A 23,797-nucleotide genomic window follows, 5' to 3' on the forward strand; every position below is an offset into this window, starting at 1 on the left:
AATGACCTCAGGCTGTGTGTGTGGAAGAGTTCCAGTAGTTTCACATGTTTTCTGTGCAAGGTCCAGACTTCATATCCACACAGGAGGCTGGTAAAGACTACAGCCTTGTACACTTTCAGTTTAGTGGACTGTCGAATATTGTGTTATTCGAATGTTATAAATGGTAGTTAGACTCGCAAGCCAGCTCACAAAAATCCATTTAACCTATAATGTAGCTGAAATACTGTATATTTGCAATGAAGATAGTAGAAAATAATACAATTGTAATACTAGTAATTAAAACAGAAAATCAATAAAATTGACTGAGAAATATCTTTTTATTAAATACTGGAGGTAGGTGAAGATTCTGAAAGGGACTTCTGGGCCTTCCCCAGCTGCAGAGCTAGATTAACTCTTCTGGGCACCTCTTATGCTCTAAGGTAGGGCCAAAAGTGATGGATTCAAAGTGAAGAGGGCTGTGGGCTGAGGCAGGGAGTTGCGTGTGGAGGGAACGAGGGCTCTGATTAAGGGTGAGGACTCGGAGGTATGGCTAGGAATGAGGCATTTGGGATGCAGGAGGGATTTCACAGCAGGAAGTGGGGGTGGGGTCTGGGTGGGAGTTAGGGTGCAGAAAGGAATTCAGGGCAAGAGATGGGGTGTGGGATATGAGCAGGAGTTTGCCAATGGAAGGGCTCAGGGCTAGAGCAGGGTGTTGAGGGGTAGGGTATATACCAGGGCAACTCCTCATTGGTGGTGCAAATTGTAGGGGAAGGGAAGAGGGTTCAGGTGTCCCTGCGTACTGCCCTGCACTCATCTGCAGGCACCACCTCCACAGCTCCCATTACCCCATTACTATAGCCTCCTCCTCCTCTACCCCCAAAACATGGGCTCTGGCCATTCCCAGCTCCACGTGCAGGCTCAGCATGGATTCCGGCAGCCCCCAGCCCTGGCAGCCTCCCCCCGCTTAAACTGCTGCTTCTCTCTAGCCGCTAGCTACAGGCCACCCTCTCTCCTCCAGCCCACATTCATGCTGCTTGCCACCTCCTCGTGAGAGGGGGTTGAGTGCAGAGCCCATAGACAGAAGGGGGAGAATAGCTGCAGCCCATGCTGCTGGGGGGTGGCCAGCTGGAGCTGGAGAATGGGGATGGAGGCTGCCAGAGTCCATGCTGAGCCTGGGGAGGGGGGCAGCCAGAGATGGGGCTGGCTGTAGACCTCTGGCCCTTGCTCATGCCTCTCACTGCTACTTGCCCCTCTTGCCTGCTTCTGAGGCTGTAGGTGAACTTTTGTACGTGTGGAGTGCCTGTGTATTGAATATAATTGAATGAAAGGTGCTATTAGTAGTCCAAAGTACGATTATACATTCTATTATTGTGTTGCTGAGAGAAGCTGTGCTTGTTCCAGGAGTTCCTTCTTGAAAATATCAAAATTACAAAAATTCAAAAAAAAATAATGATTGACTGCTTGAGTTCAGACTTCTATGCAACCACTTGTGATTTTAGTTTGCTCCTTCTAGCAAAACATGCTAATATTTAATAGCATACTACTAGACTTCTTCCTCTGGACAGCAGATTTGAATTTTGAATGGAAAAAAACCCATGTAATTTTGATACTTTCAAGACAGAACTCCTGTATCCAAGCACAGCTTCTCTCTGCAACATAATAGAGCATATAATCATACTTTACACTATTGACAGCAGCTTTCATTCAACTATATGCAATATACTCAAAATTACTTTTTTCAGCCTCATCCTAATGAGTTTTTGTGCTGTGACCCCATCCACCTAAATGGATTTCACCATTAGGCTTTAGGTAAGCAGACAAGTGAACCTTTGCTCTGCTGAGGCCCATGAGGCAGAGGTTGCTTTCCTTTCATTTTGCTCTTCTATCCTATTGTAAACACTGTTAAATACATAACAGCAAAAGTGGTTTTTGTTTTGTTTTTTAAGGAGCGTTTTTTAGAAGTCAGGAGTCTGGGCACTTACTCCGTTGCTCTAACTCTAAAGCAGATCCTTCCTGATCAATTGTTTACTTATGAATTTGGTGAAACAAAGATGATTGATAAGCTTATCCTCACAGTATTCAATATGGACACTATTCCAGAGAGGAGATAAAACGCCATACATTTTATTCAAGTTTATTATTTTCTTAATAAACATGTCTTTTCAAAACTTGTTTCTGAATTATCTTTTTAAGATTTCTCCTCTGTCATTTGAGTTTTCATTTGCAGACGCTTGGAAGCCATAACCCTCAAATACAGAATCACTAATATTAAAAAGGAAAATGTGTCCAAATGATAAAACCCTTCAACATACAAAGCAGCTTCATCACAGTTTTGACACAATCTTTTAACACTTAGAACTGTTAAGTGTGCTATATGACTTTAGAGGTTGCACTTCTGAGGGCAGCTTTTAAAGTGTTTTGACCTATTCATTTTAAATTCTTTAGGCTGAACAGTGCACATTCAATGACAGCCTGAGCTGGTAAAAAGTATGCACCTGCTGAGAAAATGGTTACCCTTAAAATCAACTAGGGAGCAAGAAAGATGTGTATGGCCTTTTTTGTTCATTCCTAGAACCCTTATAGAGAAGGGGAAAGACAAGAGCTTAATTCTATTTAAGAAGGCACTACTGGAGGGTGAAGGGTGGGAAGCTATCGTCCCCTCCTTTCAGATCTGAAAGCTGATTTAACCCCATACTGGGAGGCACTAAAGTAATGCAATTTTACCCAGTGGTGGAAAAAGTACCCAAAAAGTTATTTGAGTAAAAGTACTGCTACTTTGAAAAAAAATGTAATTAAGTAAAAGTTGAAGTATCCTTCTGGAAAAGTACTTGAGTAAAAGCACAAAAGCATAGCATCTTAATTGTACTCAAGTATCCTGAAGTAAAAAGTAGACATCCTGTGGAAATCTATGATTATACACATAGGTTATCATAGGGTACCATTATTGTTCACATACATAGGTTGGACCTCCTTGGTCCAGCATCACTGGGACCTGACTGGTCCCAAATGAGAGAATTTGCTGGACCAGGGGAGGTCTTCTGCCACTGTCTCCCAAGGCTTCTCCAGCAGACACTCTGCTTCACCTCCCCCTCACTGAACCTGGCTGGCCTGCTTGCCTAGCTGCTGCCGGCTCCCCTGAGCAGCAGAGGCTCTGACTCCTGCTGCAGGGCTCCAGCCCCGTGCATCTGGGGCAGCCACGGGACTCTGGCCCCAGGAGCTGCTGTTGGGATCTGGCCCTATGCTGCTGTGGGGCTCAACTCCAGCCCCATGCTCCCGGGGGCTGCCCCAGCGCCCCAGTCCTGTGCTCAAGGAACTACTGTGGGGTTCCAGCTCCAGGAAGCTGCTGGATGACTCTGGTCCCACGCTGCCACAGGGCTCCAAACTCAGCCCCAAGCTCCCAGGGGCTGCCACGGGGTTCTGGGGCTGCTGTAGGGTTCCAGCCCAGCACCTATCTGTGCTGCCGGGGAACTCGTGCACAGCCCCATGCTGCCACAAGCTGCTGGAGGCTGCCACAGGGCTCTGGCCCCAGTCTTGTGCTGCCTGAGCCAGGCTGCCGGCCTCCTGACCTTAAGCCCCTCGGCATCTGTGGTCCTGCCAGATGATGGACGTCGCCAGACCAGAGAGTACTGGTTTTTGGAGGTACAACCTGAATGCATGTGTGTGTATATGTGTATATATGTATACGCACACAAAAACAACCTTCACTGACGTGGCCCCCAACTGAGATACCTCACTCCACAGTGCTCCAGCCCCACAGCGGGAAGGGAGAGAGGGTAGAGGACACAGGGAGGACCAAGCTTTAGGGCTTCCCACAGGTCAGATTAACGCTTTTGGGAGTCCCAGGGTTACTAGATTTTGTGAGGCCCCCAGGCTCTGGGTTGAGGCCAAAATGAGGGGTTCAATGTGGGGAGCAGACTGCCAGGAAGTGGGATAGGGATGGGGGTGAGGGTGTGGGTGGGAGGTAGGTTGCTGGAGAGGGCTGGGAGTGGAGGTGTGGCTGGGAGGGAGGTACAGGAGCGGGCTGAGGTTGGGGTGTCTGGAAGGGTGGGAGGGTGCAGGAGCGGATCGGGGCTGGAGAGCTGGGGAGGCGGGGGGGAATGGGAAATCTGGCCAATGGTAACAGTGGGGAAACATTCCCACGAGCAGTTTCCGGCACTGCATTCCCCTAGCCAGCGGTGGGGTGTGTGGGGCGAGCAGTGCTACAGTTCTTCTCCCCCACACGCTGGATCCGGCCCACAAGGCTCCCCATCCCTGCACAGATACTGTTTTTGAATGAAAAGGTGTCAATGCAGCTATTAAAAGGCTTCTTCGTTGGCAGGGTCATTGTACTTGTTGATTGGTTGTTTTTTTTAAACATACTGTCACTACATGACGATTGGATGCTTTGCACATGCAGCTGTGCTATAGCAAATCAGAATGCTGGCTTGTCCAACTGTCAGTGGGGTGCTGAAAGTAGTGAGTAACTAAGCGCTTCTGGAAATGGTGGTAGAGTAAAAAGTACAATATTTTCTTAAAAACCTACTTGAGTAAAAGTTGAAGTATCACAAAAATAAATTACTTGAGTAAAGTACAAATACCAAAAAAATGTACTTGATAGTATAACAAAGTATTTCTAACTTAGTTACTTTCCACCTCTGATTTTACCTGAGTGAATCCAAGTTTTATCCGTCTTTGTTTGAAAGTCTTGGCAAACTGCTCAAGCTCCTCAAGGTCACTGGGTTCCTCCAAGCTGGGAGTGTCAATTCGCTTTGGTGTTGATTGGCTCTGTGGAAGTGGCTGAATGGGGGTCGCTGCTATTGTGCGTGTTGGGGTTGCTGGCTGTTGAAGAAAGGAGACAGGAAGAGAAAAAAAAATGGGAAGATTTTCTTTAACAAAAAATAGTGGAAATAAATCTCACTTGGAAATCTATATTTCCACAAGAGACAGTTTGGATACCATTTAAAATAGATCCCAAAGTGCTCTCAAATATATTGACATTCCTCAAATAAAGATCACCACAATCCACTGCATTGTATTAGTATACAGTCTTTCAAGAAGGACCCTGTCAAAATCAGTCAAGAAAAAACAAGATATACACTGCACCAATTTACTAATGTTTTCTACCTGCTCTAAGAACAGCTTGATGCTCCCTTTTAACTTATTTCAGTACTTTTGGAGAGTTTGGCATTCAACCCCTCTAATTATTTTGAAACAATTAACTGTGGATGCAAGGGATCAAGTTGGCAATTCTACAGACTCAAATCCTTTGTTTTTTCCACAAAACAAGCAGCACAAGTGTCCTCAACATTGCTCCTTGCGAATGTGACACAACCTTAACTCTCATGGACCACTTCAGGATGTGTGAGAGCATGGCCTGAGTAGTTCATTCACTTGACACACTGGTTTAGTCTACTAACAAGACGACTTTATATAATGAAGACATTATAAGGCAATAATGTCTTTTAATAAAACAAGACATCTTGAAGACAGGAATACCTTTTAGCTTTGATGTTCTTAGCATAAACTATTTTCTAGGCAACTAGTGAAAAGTTTGGCATTCCTGACAATTAGCTTATAGAGATCATTTCCCTATATAAAAGTAGAAACACAGGGCCCCAGTAAGAGCCTGAGATAGGTCTGTGCTCCGTGGAAACCAGTCAGGTTAGGTTTCACACAATCAAAATATATTAAGAAAGCATTGAAGGTGCATAGTTAGTTTGCATGCAATCCGAATATTGGAATTGCCTGAGTTTTCAGTGTTTTACTCCACCTCTTTGGGTGTGTATTTTATTAAATCCGTGGTCATCAACCCGTCGATCATGATTGACTGGTCAATCGGGAGGGCTTGACCAGTCGATCGCAAAACGTTTGGGGCACTCCCAATTCTCCCCACCCCCAAGAAGCCTTACTACCTACCTCCAACAATGGAGGTAGTACCGGTTTCCCGCAGAGTGGAGGGAAGTCCGATAGCTGCGCGCCACTTCCGGGGTTTCTTGAACTGTGCTGCCTGCTACCCTCCTCCAGGTCTGTGGAGCGCCGGGAGGAGGTAGGAGTTCTGGAGGAAGGCGAGTGCTGGGGCTTGGGGGGGGGGGGGGGGGCGAGGAGGGATGGGGAGGCCCGCACCGGAGCTCCCCTCGTCTGTGGGGGAGGAAGTAGGAGTCCCGGGGGGAGTGCAAGCTGGGAAGGAGGTAGGAGTCCCGGGGGGGAAGCGGGCACTAGGGCTTCCCTCCTGGGGAGTGGGGAAGAGAGGCATGCATCGGGGCTTCCCTCCTCTGCAGGGGACGGGGGAGGAATCCAGAGGGGAAGCGCACACTAGGGCTTCCCTCCTGAGCGGCGGGGGGGGAGGAGGGGGAGGGGCAGAGGAGAAGGGGGGGCGCGTACCGAGGATTCCCTGCCCCAGCCAACACCCTGCCCCCTGTTCCTACTGGCATCCTGGTCCCTGCCCCTCACCCCCACTGACACCCTGTCCTCTGCCCCAGCATCCACTAGCATCCTGCCCCAGTACCATGTCCCCTGCTCCCACCAGCACAGTTGGGGCCATATTTGTGAGGCTTTGGAGGAGTGTGGGTTTTTTTTTTATCTCACTTGTGTGGCCCCAATTGACTTTTCAGTGACCCCTGAATCAAAACGGGTTCTCATAAATAAAAACAATGCTGAAACTTTTTGTGTTTGACATATTTTATTTAAAAAAACGAAGCCTGGCCAACAAATTCTCATCTGTCCGCAGCATCATAACACTCTTACACCCTTCCCCCCCCCCCCGACCCTAGATTTGAGCCTATCATACACTGGAACCCCCTGTCCTGAGCCTCTCACATGGCCAAACTCCTGCATCCCACATCCTCAGTCTTTTGCCACAACACTCCTACACCATCCACACACCACAAATCTGTATCCTGAGCCCATTTTACTCCTGACCTCCCTTCTCTGAGCCCCTCCCATCCCCCAAACCAAACTTCTGCACCCTCACATCCACAAGCCTGTGGCTCTCAGTACCCCAACCCTCCACCTGACCCCAACCCTCCCGAGCCTGGAGCCCCCCTCCCTGAGCCAGAATCCCCTCCTCCTGCATCCAAATACCCTCCCAGAGCTTGCACCTCTCACCCCTTCCCACACCCAAACCCCTAATTCCCATCCCAGAGCCCACACATCCTGTCTCAACCCAGTGAGGGTACAGCTAGACTGCAGGAGTTTTTCCGGGATTCCAGAGGTATCCCAGAAAAACTCTTCTGCATCCAGGGAGGTGTTTGTTCTTCCACTTGTTTTAGCGGAAGAGCAAACATGCTCTTTCAGTAACCCCTCTATTCCTTTTCCCATGAGGAATAAGGGGGCTTCCAAAAGAAGGGGTTTTTCTGACATTTGTTCCAGTCTAGACAGGCCAAATGTTGGAAAAACCTCTTCTGACAGAAGAATTGGGGAAAAAAGCAGCAGTATAATGGCTGGGGATAGCAAGTGATGGAGAGAAGGAGAATAGAGAGGGCAGGGCAGAGCAGTAGATCTTGGTTTGGGGCAGTAGATCTTGGCTTTTTCTGTCATTTAAAACGTGATCTTGAGTGTAAAAAGGTTGGAGACCACTGTATTAAATATAGTGCTGAATCCTCCTCTTTGGCCAAATTCTGCTCAGTGCAGCTGAGAGGCTTAGGCAAACATGGTTTTATGGCATCTGTATGCTCTTGGCCTAATTCTGATATTGCTTATGCTCCCTGTGCAACATAGAGAAGCCTCAAGATTGCTCTGAATCATGCTAGTTGGTAATAGCCCCTAAATGGCCATTTCATAGCACTGCCGTTCTATAGTCATGTGTCCTACAAAGCTGAACCACCAACTGGCTTATTAAATTGGACTTCTTCTTAGATTGAGCTACTGGTATTCTGTATTGCAGAGCAGGTGGATCATGGGGCAGGATTTTGTCCACTGTCTTTAGTTACATGATCACATAATATTGCTCAAACAATATATATAATATTTTCATTAAAGCAGACACATGTTTCCACTAATTGTTTTTCAATACTGTAAACTTATTTTAACAATATTAGACTATAGAAATGTATCTTTATTGACTTCAACTTTTATAAAGGTTCTTTTCTTTCTATGTTACATCTACAAAAAAATTAAACCTTGGCTAGGGACACATGAAGCTCCCTCTGTGCACTAGAAGGGCTAATTTCCACATTTCAATATTGCATACAGAAAAAGGAATAAGCAGTTTTTTTCACCTACAGGACTGTCACAGTCTGCAACAGATGAAATAGTATGTTCTAAAAATACTACCTGCATTAAAAGAAAACTATTGTGTGATATAGTGCTGTTTCAGAAATAATGGGATCATATAATTAGAGACTACTACAAGTAACCAAAGTTAAAACCTCAGGCACGTTAACATTACTTTTCCTGAGTTTTGAAAGCTTAACTCTATAGCTTTAATAGTCTCCTAAAACAACTTTTAAAAAACTTCTGTTAGTTTAAAAAAAAGAAACAAATCATGGGAAAACTGCTAAAATTAGGTTTATTCCTTTGCTGACTTGCAAAAGATTGGCAACCACATAAAACTCTTTGGCTAGAAAAGAGACCATTTTATCCCAAGATCTCTGGAAAATTTCCAGGAGAGAAGCCCTCTCTTCACACTTTAGAAATCCCTTAGCCTTCTCCTGTAAGCTTAAGGTACTCTGAGAACCTTGCAAAGAAGTGGAGGAAGTGATGCAAATGTTCTTATAGACACATTGCCTTTTAAGTACCTGCCAATTAAGCAGCTACATTAAGTGTTCACTCTTGAATAGTATAGCCTCTTTTAGTTGTATAAAGTAAATATTACTCAGCTATGACACATTAAGTCTTATAATTCAGTCAAATCAAAAATATTTTTACTAGAACAATTAAAAGCCCTTTTACTCAATAGAGGGTATGACGGGGTGTGCATTCCCCGCACTGATAAAACCCTGTGTGTGGAGGAAGTCTCACCCCTTCATCCAGACTGGGCATGCTCCAAATACTGGAGCAGCATAAAAGGTAGCAGAGCAACTGAGTCTGGGCTGGCCACTGAAGGAGAAGGACTTTCAACCGGAGCTTCACCAGACAGTGGTGACATAGCCCCAGCAGACTGCTGTCAAACAGCCCCAGAGCAACCCTAGGGAGAAGCAGCTGCCAGGGAACCAGAAGACCCAGCCACTTCATGTGATGCCATCCCAACAACACCAGTAGGAAGTGACCAAGGGAGGTTACAGGAGCAGCCTCTTCCATACCGAGGTAAACTTGGTGTGTTTCAACCAAATTCCCTGCTGAGGGAGCGGTAGACCACTCAGCCACTCACAAGGCCCTGAGTTGGGACCTGGTAGAGTAGAGTGGGCCTGGGTCCCCCTACTGGGGTCCCAACTTCCAACTTATTGACTTTGGCTACCCAGCTGCGATGCCCTGAGTTAAAGGGCCTTCCCAAACTGACTTCGGGTACTTGAATGGGCTACCCTCAGAGGGCTACCTCTCATTTGACTCTAGCCATTAAGCCATATTACCCTGGACCAAGGGCTGGTGCTTATAGACCACGAGAGAAAAAGGCCGATGATTCAATGGCTGATTAGGAGGCAGCCACGCTACTCCATGCAAGATTTGGGGTATGCTGCGACAGAGGGCTATTTCCATACCAAAAATAAATGTATTATCCATAGCTCTTTAGGGTTTAAATCTATAAAAATAAAGCTTTTTAATATAGCGGGAAAGAATATTTTTCCAGTGCTCTACTTGTACTCAAAATCAACTCAACCATTTTTATTCAAATTACCATAAACTTTCAACTTTAGGAAATAGTCAAGCATGGAAAATTTCTGTACAAAGAGTAGAAGTTTGGGGAAACTATGAGTGAATGAAACCAGAGAAGTTTGAAGTGAAACTATTATGCAGTCTCAACTATTGATGCAGCTGGTAATTTTGTTATATTGTAGGCATCTAGAAAAGGGAGAAAACAATAACTCAACTTCCATTCTTGCCCATAAGTTTGAGTCCCACAAAGAAGTATGGGCAAGCTGCAGGAGAAAAACTGACCTGTGAGGTGAGGGTGATGCTTGGCTGAGACTGCAGGAGGTTGGCTTGGCTTTGCTGAGGTAGTTGCGTTAAGAGATTCTGCGCTTGCAGGAGACCTGAAAAGAGATAAGGGTGGTTTTGCAAATTGTTTCAGAAACTTTACAAGCTGGGCTGAAATAAAGCATTGGGGGAGGCTGGCATCTCCAATACTCCTGCATTCCTGTAAAGCATAGGGAAATGCAGAATTACTTCGGCTGTGATGCAAACCCAAGTGCTGATTGGAGCTGAGCTTATAGGTTGGAACGGTTTAATTTAGTGACAGTACTATCAGATTAATACATTGGAGGTGTGAGTTTGCTTCCCCTTTTTAGTTTGGCATTTAAACAGTTAGAAGACAGCTGAGGTTTGAAGAGCTAAGTAAAAATAAACTGAAACCTCTAAGGAAGGTAATTAAATGTTACAATCTGCACAATACATTTCAGCTGTTGGAACATCCCTTTACAATAAAAGAAGAATTAATTGGCTTTAGCAGATTAAAGTAATACACCACACAGGAGAAACATATCTAATCATTTGTTAATCTAAAACAGAAAGTCTGAATCTTTAGGAAGGAGTAATTAGATTTCAAATGCTGGATAAAGTACTGAACATTCTTTAGGCTGCACCAAAAATTGAACCTATCTACTACCTGTAACTGGAGGTTCTTCGAGGTATGCATCCCCTATATGTAATTTAGAGGTGGGATATGCATGTGCACCATGAGCTTGAGTTCAGAATGGTCAATGGACACTATTTGCAAAGCAATGCATACACCATAGCTCTCCTCATGCGCTGAACCAAGAACATAAAGCACCGTTTCTCAAAGTGGTTCGCAGACACACTCTGAGAAATCTGCTACCGGGCAGCTCCGGTTTGATTACTTACCGTCTCTACAGCCAAGGAGCCTCATGGCTCCCACTGGCTGCAGTTTGCCATTTGCAACCAACAGGAACCAGGGGAAGCACTGTAACTGGGGCCGCTGCTTCCTGAGGCTCTCCTTTGCTACAAAAGGTGAATTGCAGCCAATGGGAGCCACAAGGCTCCTTGGCTGTAGAGAGCAGGTAAGTAAACAAACCAGAGAAGCCCAGTAGCAGCTCTCTGAGTGAGTCTGCAGACCACTTTGAGAAACACCGGCATAAAGGATGGCATGGGCTGACACTTCTCCAGTTTCCCAACCTTACCACTATTCAAACAGTTGACGGGAAAGGAGATGGATGATGTGTATTAAAAAGCAGGTAGGGACCATATACTCAAAATACCTTCATAGTTACAAATAAGTAGTCTCCATTTTTTTTTGAGTTAAGGTCCCTATTTTTATTCCACATATGGGAGATTAACATACAACAGTCAACAGAGGGTGTGTGCAAAGACACAGAAGTGATAGCTGACTGTAGTACTGCTGTTCCCACAGCTATAGCCACAGTGGATGACTGGACCAGAATGTATACCTTGTGAGGGTAGCAAAGAGCCTCAAGTAGCAGCCTTGTGTGTCTCTAGGGCTATGTCTAGACTGCAAGCCTCTTTCGAAAGAGCCTCTTTCGAAAGAGCGCGTCTAGACTGCACGCAGAATTTCGAAAAAGCAAGCCGCTTTTTCGAAAGAAAGCACCCAGTGAGTCTGGATGCTCTCTTTCTAAAAAGCCTGTTTGCTGTCAAGAACGCCTTCTTTCGAAAGAGCACTTTCGAAAGAAGGTGTTCTTCCTCATGGAATTAGGTTTACCACCGTCGAAAGAAAAGCCGCATTCTTTCGATTTAATTTCAAAAGAACGTGGCTGCAGTCTAGACGCAGGTGAAGTTTTTTCGAAAAAAGTAGCCTTTTTTCGAAAAAACCCCTGAGTCTGGACACAGCCTAGGAAAGGTCAGTCTCATCTACACAGTTGAAATAACTTGCCCAATAATGGAAAGAGTCCCTCAGGTAGGGGATATGAGCTAGTTGGTAACAAAGGTTAATATAGCCCATGATCCATTTTGAAAGTTTGTGTCAGTATAGCTCGATCCTTTGATAACTCTGTGATGGAAAGTTTATTAGGTCTCTTCTAACATTCTTTGTTATTTGCAGATAAGTCCTAAGCCCTTCACACATCTAGAGAATCAAGCCCTCTCTTTCATGTGACACACATGGTTAAGGGAAAAAAAAAACCTTATAAGTGGATTACCTGACTCGTATGGAACTGAAATGACTTTGGAAATGAATCTCAGTCAGAGCTGTAATGACACCTTTCCTTTATAGAATGGGAGTAACGTGAGTGGGACTAACGTGAATGTTCCCCGCTCACTGATTCTTCTGGCTGACATTAGGGCTATCAGGAAGGCCACCTTCATAGGCAGATGGGCCATAGACCATGTGTCTAGAAGCTCGAAGGTGAGTTTACTAAATGATAAGATAAATTTGAGGTCTTGCTGAGATATGAACTTCACAAATGGTGTAAAGGATATGAGAATCCCTTTCAGGCATCTAGATGTGACAGTACGAGTGAATATTGTACAGTTATCCATATAAGGATGGAAAGTACTAATCACTGCTAAATATACTTGCAGAGAACCAAGTGTGAGACCCCAAAATTTAAGGGTAAGTAGATAATCTAAGATTACAGGGATGCTGAAGCCAAGCTGCACTGGTGAACCCAAGAGGAGAAACATTTCCACTTTGTTGAGTAATAGCTCCTTGTAGAGACTTCTTTTTCTTTTTTGGTTAAGGATGATATGCATGGCATTCTTATGCTTTAAGAAAATATGATTATGATATGAATGGCATAACTAAAATGATTTATGTAAGATTCTCATGTATAATATAATTGGAAAGGTTGAGACTTACTGACTATGATTATCCCATTTGTATGCATGTATAATTTTTGTAGATGAAGCTAGGAATTCCTACTTGTGTATCTGTATTTTATATTTGCTACTTTGGATCACTTCCCCCTGCTGACACTTCAGGGACTACAATGGAAAAGCCAGTAAGGGCATAATGGCCCATCAGCTACTATAATGGATTGTGCAGTGGATTGGTCTTCCTAGAGACCCTTCCATGCTGCTACTGTCTCATGGATGATGGACTCAGGTGACCTGATTACCAGATACTGACCAAATTCTTAGTTTGATGAATTGTTCCACAGAGGGTACGGGAATCAAACAAAGGCTTCCCACCTTATAGAAATTCTTTATAAGGCAGTGAAGGAAAACAATGATTAGCTTTACCTCTGCCCGCTCCCCGCCCCCAAAGAGAGACTTGAAAATACCTGGAAACAAAAGGACTGTAACTGAAAGGGGGTGTGGGGCAGGGGAGAGAACTGCTAAATCCAAGCCCTGAAGTTTCTCTTTCTATAGTCAAATTAAATTTTACCCTATAAAACATGAATCTCATGGGGGTCAATGTGGATTTTTCATGACTGACAAATACCCCAGGAAGGCTGAGCAGACTGCACATTGGACTATCACCTAAGAACTGCCCATCAGAAGGCAGTTGTTGAGGTAAAGGAAGACTATAAATCCCTCTTTTCTCATCCAAGCTGACACTATTGTAAAGAACCTTGCTAAACTAGTAAGGAGGACTCTGAATTGGTAAAGCTATTGATTGAAGAGGAACCACCAGTTGGCTGGCTTGATGTCTGAGAAAATATGCATCTTTCATATCAAAAGCAGTGAACTCTGTGTCCTCCAACATGGAAATTACTGATGCCAAGAATATCATGTGGAATTTTAGTTTTGGAAAGAATCTGTTCAACTCTCTCACATCAAGAACTGGCTACAATCACCCATTCTTGATCCTGCCTTGAGGGCGGGGGGCTGGACTCGATGACCTCTCGAGGTCCCTTCCAGTCCTATTATTCTATGATTATTCTATGATTCTTACTGGGAATGAAATTATGAAAATGGAATCCCTTTCTTTGATATTGAGGTGGAACTCTTTCTATGGTATCGCTTAGGAGAAGAGTTATCTGTTGATACAGAATCTCACTATGAGAGTGGTCCATGAAAAGAAACCACAAAGGGCACTTGTGGTAGCAGGTACTAGAAACTTGATCAGCCATGTGCCATGAATAATCATTTACCTTTAGTTGGGTCTCCAGTTTTGGCAAATTGGGTAAAGTAACATCCAAATACCAAAGGAGAGGAATGAAACAGAACCCATAAAGAAACATGGATGTCAGTAGTCCAATCAAAAGAAACTAGGCTCAAGGTTTACAATATGTGTCAGTGTATATTGCAGAGGCTGAGTTCCTGAGTTTATAAACTCTGTCTCTTGCATGGTAGCTTTTGAGGTTGTTGTTGGTAAAACAGTTAGGGTGGTGATCTTGGCCTATATCCCCAAGTATAGTGTTTTCTCTTAGGGGCAGGAGTATAAATGATCAACAAACGAAGCACAGTTTTTGAGGGAGTAGACAGACATCCATTTTTGTCATGGATTAGGTTGATAGTATTGAAGGACAGATCTTGGATGGTACTTTTCATTTCTCTAGGGAAAACTGAGGATTGTAACCTTGAGTCAATCTTCATAAGCATAGCTGTAGACATTCCCTCTAAATACAGTATCTGCCACATTCACCACAGCTTGGAAGGAAATTTTGGCTACCACTCTTCCATCATCCTTTAAGGCCTAGAAACAGGCTCAGAAAGGAGCTTGTCCTTTAATTCCAAAAACTTCTTATAGTTAGTAAATCATATTTGGCCAAGAATGCCTGATAATTTGAGATCCTGAACTCAAGGGAGGTGGACAATAAGACCTTTCTCTCTAAAAGGTTGAGTTGCTTGCCCACCATATCAGCCAGAACAGTCTTTAGATGCTATTTCTGGGGCCACTGTATGACTTCCACCAAAGAATTAAGCAATGAATAAGAACAAAAACTCTTCCCCCTTGGACTGAACAAAGCAGCACTTCTTAGCCCTCTTAAGGGAGGGAGCACAAGAAGCAGGTGTGCGCCAAACCATCTTTACCAAGTCAATGATGGCCTTGCTGATGGGGAGGGCCACTCCTCTAGGAGTGGAAGGCTGTGGAATGTCCAATAAACTGATGAGTTTCTTGGATTTTCTCAAGCTGAATCTATAGTTCTACAGCCACCATGAGCTTTTGATATTGTTTGAAGTCATCTGGGGATAGAGAAAATAGAATAACCACCTTATTCAGTGAAGATGAGGCTGCTCCCACAACTGTTAGACCTGGCTTCTTCTGAATATTTCAGTGGGGTAAATAAAAGTCTTACATGAATCCTTGGTGTCTACGATAGGGCACCCATGGGCCTCAACATTGCTACTAGAATTAACTGGCACAGACAGACCTCCTGGCATAGTGTACCACCTGACTCTTGGCCAACTGTGTCTGGCTGGAGACTGGAACCTCATCTTCTGGGGCTCCTGTTTCATACCATCTCTGCCCAATGTTGCAGATACTCTTGCAATGCCTCAGAGTAATTTAAAAAGAGCCAGATTTCTTATCTCTGGCAAAACTGTCAGTACTGTTGGTTTTGCTTCTAAACCAGAAGGCCAAATAGGCAAATGATTTCCTCAGTGGGAAGTTCTCTTCTTTTGGTGTATTAACATCCTGGAATAGAAATTGCCTCAATAGGAAGGATGAAAGCAGACAAACAAGCAAAGTTAGATCATGGAGCAGATAATTAAGCAATATGCAAACATCTAGAAAAAAATATGGTGAAGTAACAGCCAGTATAGATTTATCAAAAACAAATTATGTGCCAAACCAACCTGATCGCTTTCTCTGACAAGATAACAAGCCTTGTGGATGGGGGGAAAAGGGTAGATGTGGTACATCTTGATCTCAGAGGAAGGCTTTAGATACTGTCTCACATGACCTTCTAATAAAGAAACTAGGAAAATGCAAACTAGATGGAGCTACTACATGATGGGAACAAAACTGTTTGAAAAACCATTCCCAGAGAGTAGTTATCAATAGTTCATAGTCATGACAGAAGAGCAAATGGGTGGGTTCTGATCTGGTTTTGTTCATTATCTTCATCAATGATTTAGATAATAACAGAGAATACACATATAAAGTGTGCAGATGATATCAAACTGGGAGAGACTGCAAGTGCTCTGGAGGTTAGAATGAAAATTCAAAATGTCCTGGATAAAGTGGAAAAATGATCTGAAGCAAACAGGATGAAATTCAATAAGGACAAATGTAAAGTATTCTATTTAGATAGAACAATTAGTTGCACATATACAAATGGGAAATGACTGCTTCAGAAGGAGTACTGGTGAAATGGAACGGGAGGGAGAGGGGAGTGTCATAGCGGACCACAAACTAAATGAGTCAATAGCGTGACACGATGTAAAAAAAGCAAACATTCTGGGATGTATTAGCAAGAGTGTCGTAAGCAGGACAAGAAATAATTCTTCCGCACTACTCTGTGCTGATTAGTCTTCAACTAAGTATTGTGTTCAGTTCTGGATGCCACATTTCAGGAAAGATGTGGACAAATTGGAGAAGTCCAGAGACTAACAAAAATGATTAAATGTCTAGAAAACATAACTTATGAGGCAAGATTAAAACTACTGGACTTGTTTAGTCTGGAAAAAAGAATGAGCTAGGACATAAAAGGTTGTTAAGAGAAGAAGGGAGAAAAATTGTTCTTAACATCGGAGGATAAAACAAGAAGCAATGGTTTTAAACTACAGCAAGGGAGGTTTAGGTTGGACATAAGCAAAAATTCATCCTATCAGGATGGCAAAGAACTGGAATAAATTGCTGGAGGGAGGTTGTATGTAGAATCTTGATCATTGGAAATTTTTAAGAGCAGTTTAGACAAAACGCCTGTTAGAAATTGGCCCTTTCATGAGCACAGGGGACTGGACTAGATGACCTCTTGAGGTCCTTCCAATGCTATGAAAGATGTCCTTGGGGGAAGATGCAAGTCTCTGATCACCCTGAGGTATAAGAGTACATTGGCGGAGCAGTCAGAACTGGAGCTCTGACGTGTTCCATCCATAGGATGATTTGAGGCAGCTGCCTCAGGTCCCTTGGCAGCCACAGAGGTCAGCCCTCAAGCCTGTTCCATTCCACTGCACAGCCCTCTTCACCATGGTAGCAGGAAGTAGAGGGCTTTGGCCAAAGGGCACTTCCCTTCCAGCTGCCTAGAAGCAGGGTTAAGCAAGTTGGGAGTGTGGCGGAGCAGGCTGCTTTAGCTCCCATACTATGGTAAGTGCAGGAGGAAGGGCAGACCTGCTACTGTCCTGCATCAGCTCTATTAATCCCCCAGCTCATGTTGCTCAGGGGAGAGGATAAGGGACAGAGAAGGGATGAAGTTTGGGGAAAAGGTGGAGCAGAGTAAAGGCAGGGGAGAGGAAATGCCTGTGGCAGGGTATTGTTCTGGGTTACATGCCTTCAGTGTATGGAGGGGAGAGTTGCTCCAGCCTGCCACCCCCCAGGGATGGCTTTATTGGAGCTTCCCCGGTCACAGAGGCATTCAGTTCCCTCCCGAGCAGCGCTACTGTTAGTATCACATTGGCACTAAAAATGGAAGGGACCAGCAGCAGTTATTTATCCCAAACTTTCAATATTGCAGCTAATGTTGGAATAATTGCATTCATACTTTTGCATAGCTCCTTCTCCCATTGAGAAGATTTACTTAGGACTAAGGACTTTGTGCCCATACGAATTGGCTCTCTTGATTCTGGGGTTGAGAAGGGATCCTCTTTCTTTTGAGACAATTTTAGACAAAAATGCCTTGACCATAAGCCTATGGAAATGATCTTTACTCTCATGTGAAGCTTTCTCCTTTGACTTAGTCTTAGCCTCTGTTCTTCAGCTCAGATTCAGCAGGGTGCCAATCAGGCACTGCCAATCTGATGAGACTGATGCACCAGGCAGGTACCCAGCCCAGATCTGACTGAGGCTTTATTATCTTCACCATATAGTGTTGTCTGAATCTCAGTTCCTGATCCTCATGGGCTCTGGGAGGAAAAGAGAGGCAGATGCTGTACTTCACAGAAACATAAACCTCACTGAGGCAGCAGAGGCACCATGGATGTCTGTGGCTCACTGCAAAGGAGTGAGAGCAGTAAACATTTTTTGAACCCTGAAAAAGAACGGTTACTTACCTGTAAATGTTGTTCTTCGAGATGTGTTGCTCATGTCCATTCGAAGTAGGTGTGCGCACCGCGTGCACCGCGTCTTCCGGAGCGTTTTCCCTAGCAGTACCCGAAGCGCTGGCAGGGCGCCCCCTGGAGCGGCGCCGCCATGGCGGGGCATAAGTACCCCTGCCGGCACTGCCCCACCTCAGTTCCTTCTTGCCGGACACTCCGATGAAGGGGAGGTAGGGTGGGAGTCGAATGGACATGAGCAACACATCTCGAAGAACAGCTACAGGTAAGTAACCGTTCTTTTCTTCTTCAAGTGGTTGCTCATGTCCATTCGAAGTAGGTGACTACCAAGCTAATCCCATGGAGGAGGGGTCAGAGCAGTCATACCACCAGAGTCATGAAGAGAGGTGAACAATAAATGGATTTATTTGAAAAATCCAACACTGATAAGGCACATATTAAGAACAATGACAACAGGACATATTTACATATTTACATTACAGATTCGAGGACTGCAGAGCCCACCCCTGCATCCTCCCTGGCCTGCTGTGGTAGCGCATAGTGCGCTGTAAACGTGTGAAGGGAAGACTATGTGGCCGCCCTGCAAATTTCCGTGATTGGTACCTGGGCACCAAAGGCCACCGAGGACGCCTGCACCCTGGTAGAGTGTGCCTTCACCCTGGGCGGGGTTTTTACCAGCCAGCTGATAACATTCTGTGATGCACTGCACCACCCATCGTGATAGCCTTTGTGTCGAAATAGGCGACCCTTTCATCCTGTCCCCAAATGCAACAAACAATTGTTGGGATTTACGGAACGGCTTGGTTCTGTCAATGTAGAACGCCAGCGCCCGCTTGGCGTCCAGGGAGTGAAGCACCCGCTCCTTAGGGGAGGCATGAGGTTTTGGGAAAAAATCCGGGAGATAAATCTCCTGGGACAGGTGGACCAGTGACACCACCTTTGGGAGGAAGGCTGGATGAGGCCGTAGCCTTACGTTGCTATGTGAAAAAACAAGGTAGGGCGGGTCTACAGTTAGCGCCCTTAGTTCCGACACCCTTCGAGCTGATGTAATGGCCACGATGAAAGCAACCTTCCACGAAAGGTGCTGCAGGGAACACGTGGCCAGCGGTTCAAAGGGGGGGGGGTAACATAAGCCTGTGGAGGACCACATTGAGGTCCCAGGCGGGAAGCATACTTACATGCCCTTACAAACTCCCAGAGATTTCTACCTTCCAGTCTCAAAGAGATGGTGTTAGCTATGTTAGGTGTTGCCAATTCAGTGCCAGACAGAGTTCTGAATCAGTGGGGTTCCCCTTGATCCCACGGTTCCACTCCCAAGAGGCTAATAGCACAGTTATCCCACAGTGGGAGTCTAGACATACCACTGCCCCTAGAAACCTGAATGACAGGTGATCACTTGGGTGAACAGTATCCAGATCCAGAATCCATTTTCCAGCCCCTCATCCAAAAAACGGGGAAACAATCTTGCTCTCTCTCCTCTGGGTCTTCTGCTCACCAGCTCCCAGTCATGACACTTTCTTAAAAAGCCCTGCATTCTTGTGTCTTTTTCCACTGAGTAAACCCTCAGCTGTCAGGCCTTTGGATTCCTTAGCTCCCACAGCAGCTTCTTGGACTCCAGCCTCTTGTCTGAATGCTTTGCTCCAAGACACACAGGCCTCCCAGGGTTGGACCTGCCACTCTGTTCCCTTGAACTTCCTGGATCTCTCACAGCTTGGACAGATTCCCTGATACTAGATAATAACTCAGGGTCAGGGCTGGCTTCCTTTTCACAAATTAGCTAATCCATCTGAAGAAGAATCAGAGAAACACACTCTTGTCTCCTCCACAGCCCGTGGCATTTCCCTCCCCCGCCAGATTTCTAGTTCAAAGATTCTTTCTTGCTGCTAACCTTCTCTAGGATGGACTCTGCCATCTCAAAAAATCATTTTCTAAAATAAATGGTGCAAAACTCTGACACAGTAGCAACAGTTAACTCAGTTTGTTTATGCTGTGTCTGCACCTGTACAAAGGTGCAGTGATCCAAAAGAAGGATATATTATTGCTCCTTAAGCAAGTCCTTCACACTACAGAAATTTCTGGCTCCATTATCCCTTCAGGCAGGGATGTCCTTGCCATTCAACTTCAGGGTCTTCATGTGTTTAGATCCTGATTTTCAATTAGTCAGCTTTACAAACCCTGTGTGAAAATTAGTCACCATCAGGGAAGCAGTAAGTTACCTGCTTACTTACCCCCAACAATGAGCATTTGTTCCTTAAGTGATCAGTGGAATTACAATGATAATATTTCTTAGGTTCCTTTGTCTGAATAGATTTAGAATGAATAATGGGGGAATGAACTTCAAGTACTCCCCGCCACCTTCTCTCTTTCCAAGGGTAAAGCAGGGACTTTGCCTCCCCCAGACTTGAACCCTTCTGTTTGAGATCTTCCCTTTCCAAGTGTTTGGGACTACTCATATTTGTAAGCAGAAGCAGCCAGAATTTCTACATTTTCAACCAATGTGTCCCACAAATACTGCTTTGCATCATCATTAACCATGTCTAAGAACTGTTCCTGAACAACCAGATCACACATGCCTTCAAAGCTTGTGATTCCTTTCCCCCTCACTGCCTTATCTAGCAGATCTTTCATTTAGTAAACATAAGTCACATTACTTAGCTCAACCCCTCTTTTAAGAGTTCTAAATTTCACTCATTTTCAGATGTAATCAGAAACTGTCTTAAAACCAAATCTTTCAATTTACCACAGTCTGAAGCATCAGCAACAGACATCTTATTAAATATGTCCAAGACCCTCCCTTTCAGATTTGCAACCAGAGTGGTCATTTTCTGATCCTCAGGAATTGAAAAGATGGTGCACAATCTCTTAAAGGTGATGAAGAAGTATTCAATATTGTCTTTGGATACATCATAAGATGGGCACAGTTGGTCCCACTCCCAGATTTTTGGAGGGGTGAATCCTGCAGGGTTGGGGTGCTGATTCTTACAGTGAAGTGCAGCCAATTCATGCAGTCACTCTTTCTCCTTCTCCTCTCAAACAGCCTTCTGGGCTTCTACTTCTCTCTCCTTCAGTTTCATGGCTCTTTCATGAGCAGCTTTTTGGGCTTCTAGGGTTAACTCTTGAGCAGCCTTTTGGGCTCTCTCTTCTCTTTCTTTTCAAGTTGTTTCAGATCCAGGGCTCTCATGGAAAGCATTTTTCCTGGCAGATTGCTGCTCTCTCAAGCCTCTAAATCCCTTTGTCTTTTATATTCAGCCTCCTTCACTGCTGCTTGTTCTGTGAAGTTCCGGTTTCTTTTGGACCTAACTCTCACTCATTTTGTTGATTTTCCTGCCTCTATTTCCCTTCTCCGAAATAAGCAAACAGAAAATAATAAACCAGTAACCTATGTCTGTTCTCTAGCCACCGCACTTAGAAAACACTTTAAATCACTCCTAGCATCCAGAGCAACCAGATATGTACATCACTCTGCTTCACTGTGCTATTCTGATGGGATGCAGTCACAGAAGACCCCTTAGGATTGTTCCCGAGAGTGCCACTGACACCTGACTTCTTGCTCTTTAGGACTCCCCACCACCCTGCCCTGCTAGGCCAGATCCTCTGATCTGCCAAAAATAAGGCACAGAGTTGGGGTTACTGCCCCACTGAAAATCAATGCAGACACCAAACCATTTCAGCTCTTGGAGAATGTAGTTCTAGAGCATAGCACCCAGAAAACCAACCCCCAAAAGGGGTCCAAAATCCAAATAAGTCAGTCTTTCCTTATGTTTTACACAAGGAACGTTCATGAAGATGTTCACCCTCTTTATCAATGAAAGTGCACACTGGTAGTTCCGCTTAGGTAATTACTCTTGGCTTGAAAGTAAACAAACGTGTTTTTATTAAGTACAAATTGTAGGATTTAATTGATTGCAAGTGAAAACAGATCAAAGTAAGTTACTAAGTTAAAATGAAAAGAAAACACATACCTAGTGCTAATTCACTAAAAACTTACTGCAAGCAGATTCTTACACTAATCAGCTGTTCTTGTTCTAAGAATAATCTTCAGATCAGAGATTTTTTTACCCTGACCTGGGTCCAAAGCTCTTTGGATCCTCTAGGGTTTTCCAGATCAGCTGAAGACAAATAGCTCAGATTCCCGTTGCTTAAATAGTCTTTCCCCCAGGGTGGGAACTTTTTGTTCTACATCCACCCTTACATGGAAAACTACCAGAGTCAAAATGGAATCCCAGTACCAGGCTGTATGGTCATGTCTTACTAGTGCATCACCTTTGGACTTATAGGACAAACAAGGCTGTTCACAAGTCATTAAGTTGATCAAGTCGTTAAGGCTTTCAGAGGGCGGGAGAAGGGTCCCACCAGTATGCCTTTCATTAGCACATTTAAAACTATATAGTGTCATACTTCATATTTCTAACATTACATACAAGAATGATACATGCACCAAAATGAATATAAAGATTCTGCAGACTTTAAATATTAAAATGGGGTTACATGAGGTATTTTGTTTAAAGCATCTTTGAGTTACTCATATTTATATTCATAAACCATGCTTCATGAAGCATGGAAGGGGGAACTGTCACAGTATGGTATGGTACAGTAAAACTCCGATGGTCCGGCATCTGACGGTCCGGCACTCCTGATGGTCCGGCACCATCAGGAACCCGGAAGTGCTCCGGGCAGCCGGACCATTGGAGCTGCTCTGCGCCCAGCTTCCCCGATTCAGCCGCTGCTAAAACTGACCAGCACTGAATCCGGGAAGCAGGGGGCGGAACAGCTGCAGGGGGCAGAACAGCTGGAGTGCTGCCGGGTAGGTCCAGTAGCGCTGCCCCTCGGGGCTGCGGGACCAACCCTGCAGCACCCCAGCTGTCCCGGATTCAGCCGCTGCTGAAATTGACCAGTGGCTGACTCCAGGAAGCCCGAGACAGAGCTGCTCTGCCCCAGCTTCCTGGAATCAGCCGCTGGTCAGTTTCAGCAGCAGCTGACTTGGGTACACCTGGGACAGAGCAGCTGGGGTGCTGCTGGGTTGGTCCCCGCAGCGCTGAGGTTTGGCACTACCAGACCAACCCAGCAGCGCCCCAGCTGCTCTGTCCCAGGCGTCCCGATTCAGCCGCTGCTGAAACTGACCAGGGCTGACTCCAGGAAGCCCGGGGCAGAGCAGCTCTGCCTCTGGCTTTCTGGAGTCAGCCGCTGATCAGTTTCAGCAGCAGCTGACTTGGGGACACCTGGGGCAGAGAAGCTGGGGTGCTGCCGGGTTGGTCCTGTAGCGCCGAGGAGCGGCGCTGCGGGACCAATCCGTCAGCACCCCAGCTGCTCTGCCCCAGGCATCCCCAAGAGCAGCTGGGGTACTGACGGGTTGGTCTCGCGGCATCAAGGGTCGGCGCTACCGGACCAACCCGGCAGCACTCCAGCTGCCCTGCTGTAGGCGCCCCCGATTCAGCCGCTGCTGAAACTGACCAGCAGCAGCTGAATCAGGGATTCCTTGGGCAGAGCCGGACTATCAGAAGGGAGGGCTATGAAGGGGTCTGGGGTAGCATCCCCCCACCCCACCCCAGACCCCTCATAGCCCCCCCTTCTGATAGTCCGGAATATCTGATAATCCGACATCCCCTGGGTCCTAAAGGTGCCGGATTATCGGAAGTTTACTGTATTCCCATTCTTACTTCTGCACTGCTGCTGGAATGCACTGCCTACAGAGCTGGGTGTCTGGCCAACAGCTGTTGCTCTCTGACTGCCCAGC

The 23,797-nt window shown here is 45.3% G+C and overlaps 1 protein-coding gene across 5 annotated transcripts in view; it reads right to left on the reverse strand.

Moving 5' to 3' along the window:
- Positions 1–23,797, reverse strand: part of POU2F1 (POU class 2 homeobox 1) — a 195,288-nt gene that overhangs the window by 29,626 nt on the left and 141,865 nt on the right. For all 5 annotated transcript variants that reach the window (XM_075909143.1, XM_006124221.4, XM_006124220.4 and 2 more), the window contains 2 exons: positions 9,991–10,085; positions 4,624–4,797 (listed from right to left, as the gene is read on the reverse strand). In XM_075909143.1, coding sequence (XP_075765258.1) covers positions 4,624–4,797; positions 9,991–10,085 — 269 coding nt within the window. The remainder of the gene's footprint in view (positions 1–4,623; positions 4,798–9,990; positions 10,086–23,797) is intronic.

The sequence above is a fragment of the Pelodiscus sinensis genome, chromosome 1 (genome assembly GCF_049634645.1).
Source record: "Pelodiscus sinensis isolate JC-2024 chromosome 1, ASM4963464v1, whole genome shotgun sequence".
In the NCBI taxonomy this organism is placed as follows: Eukaryota; Metazoa; Chordata; order Testudines; family Trionychidae; genus Pelodiscus; species Pelodiscus sinensis.